The sequence below is a fragment of the Eurytemora carolleeae genome, unplaced genomic scaffold (assembly GCF_000591075.1).
Source record: "Eurytemora carolleeae unplaced genomic scaffold, Eaff_2.0 scaffold99, whole genome shotgun sequence".
Classification (NCBI taxonomy): domain Eukaryota; kingdom Metazoa; phylum Arthropoda; class Copepoda; order Calanoida; family Temoridae; genus Eurytemora; species Eurytemora carolleeae.
The window spans coordinates 441317-456740 of NW_019396154.1; the positions used below are offsets into that span (position 1 = coordinate 441317).

Sequence of the window (15424 nt, forward strand, 5' to 3'; positions counted from 1 at the left end):
ATTGAGTAAACTCCTGATTGCAATGCAATACAAAAGTGTATCTTATCAAGATATACCAAGATGTCTCGTAATTAATTATCCTGGAGAGCAGTTTTTATAATTTTATAAAGCTTAAAACGATTTTCAGATAAAATGGTTCGGGTCATCAGTCAGGAAACGTTCGAAGACATAGTCAAGGAATGTTTCATTTTATTTTGTCAAGTCCGGATAAAAATTGTCTTTTAGACCTTTAAAGAATCCAGCACACAGTCTGCAACCAAATAAGCATATTTTTAAGGCAACATTAACGTTAACCGTGTAATTAACTTGTAATTATTTTTTTAATCATTTATATTATAAATATAATAATAATGACATTCTGATCAGGAGAATATGGAAGAGTTTGAGATGAGTAGAGAAGAAGCTGTTAGGAACCAGTTTTTCAAAAATCTTTACTTCAGCTTATTTGATTGAACGTTCCTTTTTTTTAATTGTATTTAAAAACACTGTAGGGATGAACCTATTATTTTAAGGTCCGAAGGTTCTTAAATATGTGCGAACATATTGTTTCATGTTTGGTTTACTCAGATTCATCTCAAAATGAGCTCAATTTTACTGAGTAAAAGATATCATAAACCCTGCAACTAACTTTCTAATCCTAATTAAGGTGACAACGGAAAAAATAGTACCAAACCACTGAGTTTGCCAGTTCGTAAATAATTGAAGAAAAATTTTATTTTTAGATATTCAAAAAACCCCTGTTAGCTGTCCGCAAATATTAAATATCAGTTTAATCGAATTGATAGATATTAAAAAAAAATTCTGCGTCGGATCATTTTTCGAAATGTTTCCCGTTAAAACCAAAAATACTTGAATTTGTAAAGTTTTGTTATTATATTTACTCGTATTCAACATGAATTGATAGAACTGGTGAAGAGAGGCTAAAGAGCAGTTTGAACAACAAGGTGTAAACCTGACCAATATCGTTATATCAGAGAAAGGAACTAAATTCTAAATTGTCTTATTGCGCATTTAATACTGATACACCTCTTTTGATTCAATTCAAAATTATTTCACAAATTGATGTTAGACTGTAACTAAGTGTTTTTTGGACCTCTTTCATAATTTAATCTTTTGCCTTCATGCTTAATGGTAATTAATCCGCGTTTTGTTAATTTGTTTTGATCATTTCTGATCTGATAGTTTTGAATTTGGTTTGGTTGTTAGGTTCCCACGAGGTTTTGGATGCCTTGAATAAACTGCAGCCTAGTTCCTCGATACAAGAAAAAGTTGAGAATCTGCAACTTATTGCGGATAAATGCAAGGCATGCGATCAAATCATTTATCACATGTAAAAGATCAATGAAATAATTTCAGAGTGGCAACATTCACTTATAGCAGAGTTGAAAACTTTAGAATGGGGGATATCGGGATTAATGCTTGATCCTCTCTTTTTGATAATCTCAAGATTAACCTAATCTTGCAAGATTATCTTAAAAGTGTATGAAAAACGATAAAATTTAAATTAATATTTAATCATCTGAGAAACTGTAGCAGCCAAACAGAAAAAAGCGGGCAACCAATGAAAGAACAGAAATATTCTCATTGGAGAAAACAATTAACGGATATCCAAGGAGAGAGAAAAAGAGTGGATTAAGACAAAAATGAAAAGTTTCCACAGTGGATATTCGGATCAAGAAGTCAGGATTAAAGTTTATCCATTCTAAAGTTCCCAGCTCAGGGCAGTGCTTAGGATCCATTTTATTTTGATGCAGATTAAGATTCATATCCTAAATCCGCCCTAATAAATAATGGATCTGGATCCAGGTCATGATTTTACTTGTTAAGATTTACTGATTTTGCGATCAAAGAAGAATTTTCAAATTATTGGTTTTTTTTCGCCTATTTTTATTCTAATTACTAATTTATAACTTGATATATCATTCAGAGATAATCTTTTTTCAACAGTTCAGATTTGGGTTTTTTCCCACAGTTTTAGGTTTCAGATCCTACGAATTTTCCCTTAAGAACTTTAGAATCAGAAGGAATTATGTCAATTTTTAATTAATAAAAAGTATATACTTGACACATTTCCACTATCGATATATAGATAGAAGTTTAATGGTTACCCTTGTAGACGTTAGATGCATTATATAAACGGAGGGTTACTTTTGTCATGTTACAGTACGATTACAATCCCTTAGTTAATATTTGATCTGCCGGATAGGATGATCTGGCACAGAGAGTTCTTGCCACAAATAATGGAGCCTACAGTTTCCTCACCAGATTTGCAGGGTAAACATTGTAAATAAAGACAAATATCCAGTGTTTATATAAATATTGTGTTTTTTTATGACTGGTTTCTGCAAAGATTCGAATTCAAATTGTAATTACATTTATTAATTTTTCCCTAATTGTATTACTAATATGCTTCATCCTTAAATGTTGCACAAAAATAAGTTCTTAAACCCTTAGTAAAAGTATAAGTCTTAGGTAAAATAAATAAGCTTTTGAACAATTTAACAAATATTTTGAACATTTGAAAAGAATTTAGCAACTGAACAACATTTTGCTCGGAAAGCGTGCATTTATTTTAATGAAATAATAATTTATTGTAGTTTGATTTCGAAGATAATTTTATTATACTAGAAATTCAAGGCGCTTCGCGCCCTTCTTTCTAGGCTTTTAGGGCGCTTCGCGCCCATCTTCTATTTAAATTAGGAACATGTTCGAATTGTTTACATTTCAAAACAAAGATGAAAAAAGTTTTGCGGATTTTTAAAAAAAAATTCGCGGATTTTCAAAACTTTAAATTTTTTTACAAAATTAAAAACCTCTTAAACACAAATTTTTAAAATTTCAATCATTCATAAACCTTCCCTGGGGTCCCTAGATGTCCCACAAAAAATTTGGGCCCGATCGGTTCAGCCGTTTTGACTTTTATTGGATACAAACATACAAACAGACAGACAAACAGACAAGCCAAATTTATATATAGATTGTAATTTTTTCTATCCCCTCGTCCCTAAATAATATTAAATCGTTCCCTATTAAATATTTTTAGCTTGATTAGAAGTTAAATTAAATCGTAATTGTTCTAAGCTCAGGTCAATATTTTGTTTATTTATAAAGTTCATACATATTTACAAATGAACTAATGTTTTGTTTAATTCAGTAAATCTGAGGATCTGGTGGTGAGAAAGGAATCACTGAAGTGTCTTGCTGTTGTTATGGACACTAATCCAGACCATCTGGAATCACAAGGGGTAAGTTTTATACAAAAAGATTACAATACATTACAGTATTTTGTAATTACTGAAACAGAATAGATGTTGCATAAATACAGTTCACAAAATAATTAAATAATTTATTACTTGATTTAAGTTGAGCTGCTGCCTTCTGATACAGTTGTTTTAGATAAGTTTACTGAAAGAGTCTCTTGAAGAAGATGATCTAAAGATTCATGCTCTGGACTGGTTACTTGTCTGCTGTGTCAGGTATATTGATTAAAGGGACTGTAAGCTTAATTTCAACTGACCCTTCATGCAAAATTGGCAATGCCTAATTTACAAAGGTACCCTTGAAACTTACTACAAGAACTTTATAGCACAGCAAACCAAAATAATTATAGTGTTATATGTATATAAATATTTTCTTCACAATACTAGTCCTGTTAAATTGTGTTCTATCTCAGACATGAGGGCAACCGGCAGAATATAGTTAACAGCGGTTTACTTGATTCAACAAGTATCATTGCTAAATCAGGTAATTAGTGTGTCATCATGTCAATTTAGGGAGGGAAGGCACACCACACATTTTTTCGTCCGACCACAAATGACAACACAATTCACCATTTTTTCCTCCGACCACACCTTCTTTTTGTTTGGCATTGTTTACATTCTTTTTTTAAGTACTATACATTCTTATATTCGAATTTTGAGCCACGCCAAGTTCAAAAAGGTTTTAAATATTAAATTATATAGATACAGTTGGCATAATACCTCAAGCAAATAAAAACCAATTGCTGTTTCCTTCTAAACAAAAATGTAAATTTTAAATTGTAGATTCTAAAAATCCCAGCGACTATCACCTTAAAGGTGTAGCTTAGGAGTAAAATAAGAAAACAACAGAAAAGTGTGTGGTCCAGACGAAAAATATATAAGCCACACATATTTTCCGTTTTGCGCTAAAATGTACTTTAAAAGTGTTATAAGGCATAAAAAAATACAATTGAAAACATAGATACAACGCCCGGACGAAATAGTGGTTAATTGTGACGTAATTTGTGGTGCGGACAAAAAATGGTGTGGTGTTCAGCAAGTAAAGTGGCTAAATCTTAGGTCGGAACTAATAATTAGCAAGAAGTATGACGTTTTCTCTAGCGTGGCCTTGAGAGCACTTGAGATAAGTAGTTCAACTTGCCATTATAGTTTTCATACTTCTCGCCTTTTGTTACTTTTTCGAAATGGTTTATTAGACCCAACAAGTTTGGTTTTTTTTTCTGATTATATTGGAAAAGTAAAACATATTTTGTTTCTTGTAAATAATTTTATTGAAACATATTAGACATTTGATCGTCTGATTATGAATATATTTAATATGAATTAAACACGCTAAATATTTGACTGTTTTTGGTTTTTTACTTTACTTTTTACCAGGGTCCCGTGATCATCTGCTTCGAGTTAAAAGAGTCTGGATGGCTCTAGTGCAAGATGATGATATACGGTTGGTATCTGGAAGGGCGGAGGGGAGGGGTTAAAAATTATTACACGTGGGGAGCATTTTAGTATTTTTTTTATTTTACACCATTACACTGCAAACTAAACAGACATCCCTGCTATGACTTTGATACTTTGGAACTCCTCTAGTTTTGATTTTAAGCAGAAAGGAAATTTATCCAGTTACAGTGAAGAAATTCAAAACAGTTTTGTTCTCTATAGCGCGTCAATAGAAGGAGTTTTGATTAGTAACATAAAAGATTTCAACTTTACGTCCAATTTACTTTAGTTTGACGTGATTATCATTGAGCAATCTTTCTTCGAAAATTTACCCCCCTCCCACCCTCACCTGTTTTCATTTCGACCTGTAAAATACTAATAAAATTGAGCATTTTTTCTATTAAAATGACCCTCCAACCCCTTCCCATCCTCACCGGTTCCATTTCGACCTGCAAAATGAGCAATTTTTCTTTGAAAATGTACCCCCTATCCCCATCTCACCCTTTACATTTCAAAACAAAGATGNAATGTACCCCCCACCCTCTCCTGTTTCCATTTCGCCCTGTAAAATACTAATAAAATTGACCAATTTTTCTTTGAAAATGTACCCCCCTCCCCCCACCCTCTCCTGTTTCCATTTCGACCAGTAAAATACTAATCTCTGATATTTAGAGTTCCATTTGGTAAAGCCCACGACCATGCTCGAGATATTGTAGAAAACCATGAAGCTCTGAGTATACTTACAAACTCTCTTACACAGTTTGCCCAGGTTGGTATTTTAAATAATAATAGGAACTACAAATACTGTGTTTATTAGGATTGGAACTTAGATCGAAAAATAAGTGGGCGCATGTATGTATGAACAGAGCTGGAAAATTTTGTGCTGGGTACTCATAATTCTGATAGCTTGACCTCGATATCCACACTGGACACTTTTGATTTGAGGATTAATACTTTATCTATTCATTTCAGTTAAATGACTGGGTATGATTACTATGCGTGATGTTGAATACAAATTTAATTAATCTGCAGGTTATTAAAAGATCGAAATCAAGCGTTGATCGCGATATCCACAATACAAGAGTTCCCATTTTCGGATTTGTTTATCTTTTGTTTTTCTTCATTTTGATAAATCAATTTGTAGGATAAAGAGTTGCTCTGTTTGACCTTGTCAGCTCTGGCCAGCCTAGCAGTCAGAAATGAATACTGCCAGGTGAAAACTAGGTGTTATTGATTACTAGCTTGGGAACCCAGCTTTGTCTGGAAACCAGTTTTGTTCTACAATAGTCAACACTCTCAATGTAGAATTTGTAAACCAAGCTAGTTCAATTTCCCTGGCTATGATATTAAATGTTGTTTTTGCATGATTGAAAATTAGTTTTAAAAATATTTGATTAAAAAACCTATAAAATGATATTTCATTTGAAATGAATTTGTCAGGAGATCGTTGATGGGGGAGGTCTCAAGTTTATTCACGATATCCTTTTAAACCATAGATCTGAAGCAGAACTAGGTAGGACTTTATTTACAGCCATTTTACTTGATTTCCCAAGACAAAGTTGAACTATAAAAAATTCTTTAACAAAAGATTTTTACCCAAACCTGACACTCAGTGTCAGCTTTTAACAGTAACCCCCTTAGTATAACAACAAAAAAGGAGGGTTAGCATTTTATTTCATATGATTATTTGATTTAGTGAATATATATTGAATTTAAAGATTTTTTTTCTTTTTAGTATTATTTAGTTGTGAAATGGACATGTTTTACCATCTTATCATCATTGTATATAAATTTATATATAAATTTATATCTTCATTTTATATAAATATAAAATATCTTGTTTTATTAATGTATGTTTTATTTTTAGTGACTAGATCCCTGGTACTGCTAAAAGTGTTGGCCGGAAACGACAATGTAAAAAGTGATATTGCTAAGGAAATATATTCATATTAGAAATAGTTTAGACGTTTATACAGTGGTGGCTTTAGGGGGGGGGGGGGCGAAAGGAGGGCAGCCCACCCCTGGAAAATTAAGGAGGACGTCCCCCTCGCCCTTGACAATTTTCCCCCCTTTAATATGATTTTTAAGAATAGATTCTAAAACATTTTTCCCTGCGGAGCCACTTTATCACTCAAAATGAAGATTTTGTTATAAAATCCAATTTTCTAAAAATCCTCTTTGGGGTTTTTTTTGTCTAGNAGCCTCACATGCGTTTATTTAACTGTTTGTATTGGAATTTTTCTCACGTCCTGTATATATTTGATTTGAATATACTTGAAGGGAGGAGGCATTCCCTTGATAATGGCATCTATAGAAGATCATATGCAACGACCTGTCACAGTTGATAATGGATTCCAGGCGATTGCTGCTATTTGTCTAAGGTATCATCTCGGTTCTTGTCTTGTTCCGGAGATCAGAAGATTTTTAGGCGATTAAACAGAAATTCAATTGTTTTAGACAACCAGAGAACTCTGCACAGGTTTTGGAGTCTGACGGAGCTCAACTTATTATCACAGCTCAGTCTAGGCATCCAGAAAACAGGTAAACGAGATTCTTTCTCATCACTATTCTGTTGTCTTTAAAATATGTTTTTTAAATCACAAACCATTCCAAGAGTCTCATACCAACATTGATCTGAACTGGCTTATTTTGATTTGGTAAGTTTGCAGCGGTTTTTTTGCTATACCCTTTTCTTGTCAGTCTTTTTAGTATTTTCACGATTTCAGAGTTGGGAACTTTTGTTTTGGATACTCATCGGGATCGCTTGATCTCGATATCCACAGTGAGAACTTTTGATACTTTTAATAATAAGCCATACCTATCGATATCTTTATTTTAGTTATTTCTCTCCTTCCTTCCTAACCTGAATGGGTACGATTACCATCGAATAAAGATTATATTTATCTGCCGATTAGCAAAAGAACAAGATCCAGCATTGATCTTGATATCTAAAAGCTGATAAGTTATTTATTAAAACCCCGAGATTGATAATCATCTAAAAATTAATATTAAATTTATAGACGAGTGCAAGCTGCGTGTGCATCAGCTATACGGAATATAGTTTGCCGAGATAAAGGATTAGGAGCACAGTTTATAGATCTAGGGGTAGAGGATCTACTTAACCTGGCTCTACTTAAACACGGGGATAAGGTAAATATATTAATAGTATTAACATTATTACATTGTTTTTAAAAGTTAAAACAAGACCAGGGGCGTACTTACCAGAGGGAGTTTCGATTTTTTTCCCAAAAATCCCCTGAAAACCATATATTTCATTGATCCAAGGGGGGACGGCGCCNCCCACCCCTACTGAGTATGCCACTGAATGCAGCATATAAAATCTGGAATTTATTTTATCCCTTCTAACAAAAATGTCTTAAACTTTTTAATGTTTGTTTTCTATCTATTGATTTTGCATTAAGCTGTAATTGTTTATGTACATTGTACAAGTTTTAAAATTGTAGGTTGGAGATACTTTAAAATCTGCTCTTCGTGATCTGGATCTTAAGGTTGAACTCAAGGAGAGATGGACAGGTGCTAAACCTCCAGGACTAGAGGATTAGACTAGGAGATATATCTAGAACAAGAAGACTAGAAGAAATCTCAAAGACTTCAAAAACATTGTGCACATTCCACAACGAACATACTTTAGACTGTAAAATACGTCTCACACTTTCTTATTATTTTTTTCTGATTATTTTGTTCAGTAAATCACACTACCCAGTAGTTAGCCAAAAAATTTGGTTGCACTGTGAATCCTAATATAGAGGTTCTTTCCTTACTGCTTGAACTCTCTAAACATCTTCCTTCTATACCGAACCTAATTTAAACCAAATGCAACACTAAGTCCTGAAGGTCCTTGACTATGCATCGGTTGACCCATCTGTTCTGCATATTTATTTTACTTCCTTATGTTAAAAAAATCACAGATTTTCTTTCTTTCTTATAAAGATGTCAGCTTTCATCAATCAATTCAATCATGGTAATTTAATATGGCCATTTGTGATTTAAAACTTCCACTACTTCATTTCTGCAATTCTGCACCACATCTCTAAGATAAACATATTAAAAATCAGTAAATTAAGTGAATTCATTAGTATTTGCTTACTTTGTAATCCGAAATTTTTCTACACTACAGTAATTACTAAGTATTCAACAAAGTATGCTAATTAATAACAAAAATTACTAACCAGTGCTCCCTTAGTTTTTATTTATAAGCCCGCCTTAAATTTTGCTTAACAATAAACATGCATTTCTGATGGTAATGTTATATCGTCTATACACAACATCTCCTCTACTGAACTTCTGACCTACCAGCTGTTTATTTTTGTACTATTTGAGCCACATGTCCATAAACCACGTGCTAGTAGGTCGGATGTGTAGTATAGTGGATTTGTCGTAGGTCAGAAGTGGAGTAAAGCGGATTACCGTAGGTCGAAAAATAAACCATCATTTCTGATATATAAATCAACTTTAGACTGAAAATGTCAAAAATAAGAAGATGTATTGGATTCGACGAGAATGTTGTATTGGCGATAAAATCATGCTTTTACGATTATGATATGAGGTAAACATTCTTCTTTAAATATTTATATGTTTGTACAGTTATTTCAGTTATTTAATTCAGATTTGATTTTATTAGAGAAATCTGGATAAAGCAGAATGAGAGTAAAGCAGTCTATCATAGTCGAACTTGCCGAGAACAGTTTGGGTAAAATATTGTACAATATCAAATCTTTGTTAGTCAGAATTTGCCCAAAAATATTTGTTTTATTGCTATACGTTTTTTAGTCAGATAAAAATAATCTATTCGAAGCATTATCTTATATTCATTTAAAAAAAAAGTTTATATCTTTTATTTTTATATATACGCTTAATTCTGCCTCTTTGGCAATGTTTATCGTTTTAAAAACAGGATGTTTCTTTACAAATGATATTTTTGATTCGCCCGAATTTCATTGAATAGTGATAATCACAATATATAGTGTAGGCATTTGTCGTTAGATAAGANTATTTTTGATTCGCCCGAATTTCATTGAATAGTGATAATCACAATATATAGTGTAGGCATTTGTCGTTAGATAAGATTTAGACATTTACGTTTTATGCACAATCTATTTATAAATTTGGCTTGTCTGTCTGTTTGTTTGTCTGTTTGTTTGTTTGTATCCAATAAACGTTAAAACGGCTGAACCGATCGGGACATCACGTGACCACAGGGAAGGTTTATGAATGATAAAAATTTAAAAAAAATGTGTTTTAAAGGTTTTTAATTTTGTTAAACAAATTAAATTCTTGAAAATCCGCGAATTTTTTTCTTTGTTTTAAAATGTAAACAAAAAGAACATGTTCACAATTTAAATAGAAGATGGGCGCGAAGCGCCCTAAAAGCCTAGTCCTAATAAATTTAGTAAGTTGGTTTAGCTACGACTCTAAAAAAGGGTTCATTTTGAGATGTGCAGGTTCTAGCACGCTCTGGAAACGCACTCCTTGATGAAAATGATAAAAATGATGATAATAATAAATACAAGTTATTGATTTTTTAAGTTATCCTCTTAATCAATTATTTTCTAGTGAAAAAGTGGGCTTCAAACTTAATTGCTCTCCTGTAATATAATGCATTGCAACTTGTCAGGGATGATGAGGAGATTCTTGAGAAGGTTTCTACCTCCTGCAGGGCTTGGTTCAATTCCCTAACAGACAAGGAGGACTGGAGGACTGAAGAATTAAAAACCAACGGTAATTATTCATGGAATTCATGTTTTATTATTATTATAAATACAGTATTTTTTATATTTGTAAAAAAACACTTTACTTTCACAAAGTAAAGTTATCGTTTATTTAAAGAAAGACCTATTATGGAGTAATTTACAGTGAGAACCAGAAAGCTGTGGAATAGGACTCAAGATAGGGTTTTAAATAGCATGAAGTACAGCACATGGCAGTGTTCACAAACCATTCCACATATTTAGTGATTATTATGCTACCTAAGTAAACTATTTGCGTTTCAATTATAATTGAGGATTGCTTTAATGTCGTCTTCCTATTCCACAGTTTACTGGTGCTCACTATAGATGAAGGCTATTTGAGTTTTTACGCAGGTGGCCTATTTTATAGGTACTCGAAAGTTATATCATCAGATTGCTTTAGATAGTATTTTTTATGAAATCTAGCCACTCCCTGGATAATTGTTTTTAATAGTTTAATTTTAAATCTTGGTGACATTCTTTTATTAAAGGGTCTTCTTAAATAAGTTTGCTTAGCAGTCCTTTAATCCGAATTGTAATTGATAGAAGCTGAATTAGATGATCCAATAACTACTGCAACAGATACTGAGCCGCCAGAAGCTATAGAGGCATCTAAAAATCTGGAGACGGAGGCTGTATCATCTAACCTCAAAAAAATACCCCAGCAGAACAGTAAACTACAATTTTCATGTTCATTTTGCAGCAAAGCATTTCGTTTAAAAAGCTCACTGGACAAACACAGGACACGGTCGCACAGAACCCTGATACAGGAACAAAGAAGACATCAAGGCGGCCAATTTTTCTGCTCTTTTTGTGGACTAGGTTTTGATAAGAAACCAAGTATGCAAAGACACATTTCTAGGTAAATCCAAAAATTCAAATCTTTTGGCCTATTACTATCCTTCAGAAGATTTAATAAAGTTTTTTTTCTAAATTGTCATAAATGTAGGAAATTCTTGTGCTGAGGATACTTGGCACAACGCATATTGCGTAGAGCTGAGATTTTAAAGAATAAAAAGATTAAACCTCAGCTTTAGCGCCTATTTACGCCCAAGCAAAGACGCGAGGTTTAACTAATAGACTCAGTTCTAGATCAAACCAATCTGTAAATGGTAATTTTTTACTTTTAAATCTCAGCTCAGGTTGAGCTCAAAATCCTAGATAGTTTATATCTAGTTATATTTTTATAACAAAAACGATCTAAATTGGTTAAAACAAGTGCTGAGCCTAGGTTCTTAAAAACTTCAATAAAACTAAATGTGCTCGCTGGCCGAAAATCACTTAAAAACATTTAACTCTTGAGCATAAAAGAGTTACATACACAATCACTGCCTTAATTACATTCGCCGTTGGTCGAAACGCATATATCTTTATTTATACTAGGTTTAAATACAGCAACAGTTGCGGTGAATTACTGAAAAAATATACATAAGTTAAACATATTTATTAAACATTTTATTATTTAAAAAATGCCAGCTACTTTATTTGCTAAAATGAACCCCTGCCCTGTAAGCTACCATATAAATGAGCAAAACTTAAACCTTTATTGTTCTAGATGAATCTTAAAGCTAAACTGCCGGTTCATCATTTTTCACCTTTCTCTGTGTCTATTTAGATGCCGCCCGTCAGTTACAGAAAATCCCCATAAAACACAAGGAGTCTTAACATGTCTCTTTAGATGCCGCCCATCAGTTACAGAATATTCCCATAAAACACATGGAATCATAACTTACATAGTGCACGCTGTGTATGGCAGTAGCTGTAGTTTCTAAAAGTGATCTCCAGGTGCTAGTATTCTCCTGTGACTAGATAAGTGAGCTCCAACCCGTGTTTAACCAAATTTCAGCATCTCTAAATATTCAAGGTTGACAAGATATTCAGCTTCAAAACACGATTAATTAAATACTTGACGAACCTGCATTTATCCTCAATGTGGCCTGGGAGGATATTTTCACTTTGATCTCCTTCAGGGAGTTTCACCAGAGACGTAGTTTCCTGCTGTATCCAGAGCAGCTCACAAACAAAGTGGGTTTATCCAAATACTCCAGGTAGTTCCGTGGGTTTTCCAGGTAGTTCCGTGGGGACTTTCTAGGTAGTTCCGTTAGTGGTTTCCAGGTAGTTCCGTGATTGGCTTCCAGGCAGTTCCATGGAAGGTTCATGAAGATTATTACCGTAACAATCTCTGCATCTAAACAAATCCACATTGCAGGGTTCATCAAAATCCATAAAAAAAAACTGTGAAACCTGCTATGGTATCCAGGTAGTTCCGTCGATCCCATAAGCTCAGCCGGGTATTGCTCCAGTCAATCCACTCATAACTTCTCATTCACTCTTCTCCTCTCGATCTTCATGTACAGAATGTTCTCCTAACCTATTCCAACAGACCATTTCTTCAACATAACGAGGATATAGATTAATCTATCCTTTCACCTTTTAACTGATAAAACGTACGGTTACATGGCTTATTTAAATGGTCTTTTCCCTGAGTCTAGCGTAGTTAATGTAGAACACTTCAGTCTGGTGTTCGAATACAGGGAACACCTATATAAATACATATGAAAAGGCAGCAGGGCAGGGGGGATTTTACAGTACGTACAGTAATGGTTTATATGAAAGTACTGTATTTTACACACCTAGGTGGAAGTGTTAATCAATGGTCATTACATAAGGATGCATATCATACATCATTATCTGAAACATTTGAACTTTTTAAATCAATTTACTTTACTTTAAAATCAATGCTGGTCTTGAATATAAAATTGGCATAAGGCTATATAGATAAAATTGATTAATATACAACATAGATAAAATTGATTATTATAACATTACTTTTAGAATAGTCAGCTTATCCCAAATCTTGATGCCACTGAAGTTAAATCTTGGTTTGTAGATTTGAAGTTCTCGTTGTAGAGTAGTGTAGATCAAACTCCTGTGTTCTCCTAATATATTGGGATATTACACTAAATATTTTCACAAAATATTTTTTTTATTATTCGAAAACGGTCTGAATCGACTTGATTTGATTTGAATTACTTGAGTAGGAAGCATTCAGAAGAAAGCAATGAAGGACTGGTTGGAGTAGATGTCACAGTATCTAATCCTGTATCCTGCTCCCAACCAGGCTGTTCTCATGTACTGCATAATAGTTCAGAGTACAAGGAACATTTCTTACAACATCTTTTTATTTTACTAAGTCTATTGTAGACCCACATAAAACAACAACCAAGGAAATAAAAATGATTCCTTACTCCGACACTTATTGGTTTCAAATCATACTCTTTTTAAATCTTATTGGTTCGCAGTTATATTTAATTCTAGCTCGAGTACCCGACATTGTTCATGTTTAAAAAAACAAAAAAGTTAAAAAAACGAAGTATAAAGAATTTAACAAAGACTATTTAAAGATTTAGTTTATTGTATTTACAATTTGTTTTATGCTTTCACAATCTTCAGGATATACATTATACATATACAGGATATACATATACATATACAGGATATACATATACATATACAGGATATACATATACATATACAGGATATAAATATACATATACAGGATATACATATACAGGATATACAATACATATACAGGGTGTCCCGAAAAAAAACGATATTTAAGACATCGCAGCACTAACCATGGTTCAATTTTTAAAATTTTTTTTGAATAAGTTTGAAATTTATGGAACCTTTCTGATTAATTGATACCAATTTGAGGCATGTAGCACTAACATTGAGGAAGTATTGACCGTTTGAAGTATATCATTTTGGCTTTGATGAGTTCATGAATTGATTTTTTTTAGAATAAATTTTAGACATATTATTGAATTGCACTAGGGTCTAAAAAACATGCAAATCACAGCTTTGGCTGAATTAGAACTAAGAAATTTTAATATGGTGGCAGCAGGACGGCGCACCATGCCATGTTACTGATCATAACATGAGATATCAAGACCATAAGTTTGAGGGTTGAGTTGTAGCAGAATAGCCATTAGAGGGCATGATTGGCCGGCCAGAACACCTGACCTAAAACCATTGGACTTTAAACGAGTTAAAACTGGCCTTGGAGAGAGAAATTGCAGGAGAGCACAGTTATGGATGTACTGAATAGAGCAGAGAAATGTATTACGAACCTTTAGGACATTATTAATAGAAAGACCATAAACATGTATATATTTTTATAAATATTTATTTTTAATTAATTGTAAACTATTATTAAATATATTGAAATAAAATATGAATTTTTTAAAAATCTAACCATATTAAGTGCTACAATGTCTTAAAGACCGGTTTTTTTGAGACTCCCTGTAAATAAATATAATGAACGAAGAGTTTTATTATATAAATGTTAGAAATAAAAAGAATGCACTACAAATATTTTATTTTTAATCCAAGATATTTTGTCAACATTTGAAAAATTGTTGAAATGGGTTTTGTCTCCAGTCCCATCTAAGAAACGTTCATAACTTAACCCGAAGAGGAAGAAGACCGAAGGAACCGTTAGATCTAGAATTAGCTAAACTCTTAGGACTAGGTAATCTTTTAACCTTTCTAGTCATTCTTTATAAACCAATCAAAACATTTAAAAATATCATATTTTGATTTTTTGCAAGTTTCTGCAGTTTTTAGCAGAAAAGTTAACACACACCTGTTCGTGATTTACTGTAATTTTTTTACTGTTTTTTATTAACTGTTTTCTGTTTGTTTAAGATTTCAAATTTGCCGTTAACGGAATCATACGTAAATTTTCAAACGCTTATCGTTCGTTATTGGAACATTGCCCAGTCCTACTATGAATGAGATATTTTTGTTATTCTACCTGAAACTAGAGAAACTGAAACTGACCGTCTTTTTCTTTATTGTATACTGCTACTACTGGATTGTAAGGTCATTTAGAATTATAATCACATTATTACATTATCATATCTTATATTTCTTATTATTATTTTATCATATCTTATATTTATTATTACATTATTA

The 15424-nt window shown here is 32.6% G+C and overlaps 2 protein-coding genes across 2 annotated transcripts; both read left to right on the plus strand.

Moving 5' to 3' along the window:
* The first annotated feature begins 114 nt into the window (after nt 1–114).
* LOC111696633 (armadillo repeat-containing protein 6) lies at nt 115–9127 on the plus strand. Its single transcript, XM_023466306.1, has 17 exons — nt 115–177; nt 367–410; nt 916–980; nt 1207–1304; nt 2207–2274; nt 3155–3245; nt 3397–3476; nt 3674–3744; nt 4638–4704; nt 5370–5466; nt 5842–5910; nt 6138–6210; nt 6565–6632; nt 6978–7078; nt 7155–7238; nt 7718–7847; nt 8162–9127. The coding sequence occupies exons 1-17, from the start codon at nt 133–135 to the stop codon at nt 8258–8260; spliced, it is 1350 nt and encodes a 449-aa protein (XP_023322074.1). The 5' UTR covers nt 115–132; the 3' UTR covers nt 8261–9127.
* Nucleotides 9128–9152: 25 nt separating this feature from the next.
* Nucleotides 9153–15061, plus strand: LOC111696635 (uncharacterized). The gene is made up of 6 exons (XM_023466310.1): nt 9153–9264; nt 9340–9408; nt 10333–10436; nt 10991–11306; nt 13486–13603; nt 14888–15061. Exons 1-6 carry the CDS (start codon nt 9182–9184, stop codon nt 15044–15046), a joined length of 849 nt encoding a protein of 282 aa, XP_023322078.1. The 5' UTR covers nt 9153–9181; the 3' UTR covers nt 15047–15061.
* Nucleotides 15062–15424: the final 363 nt, after the last annotated feature.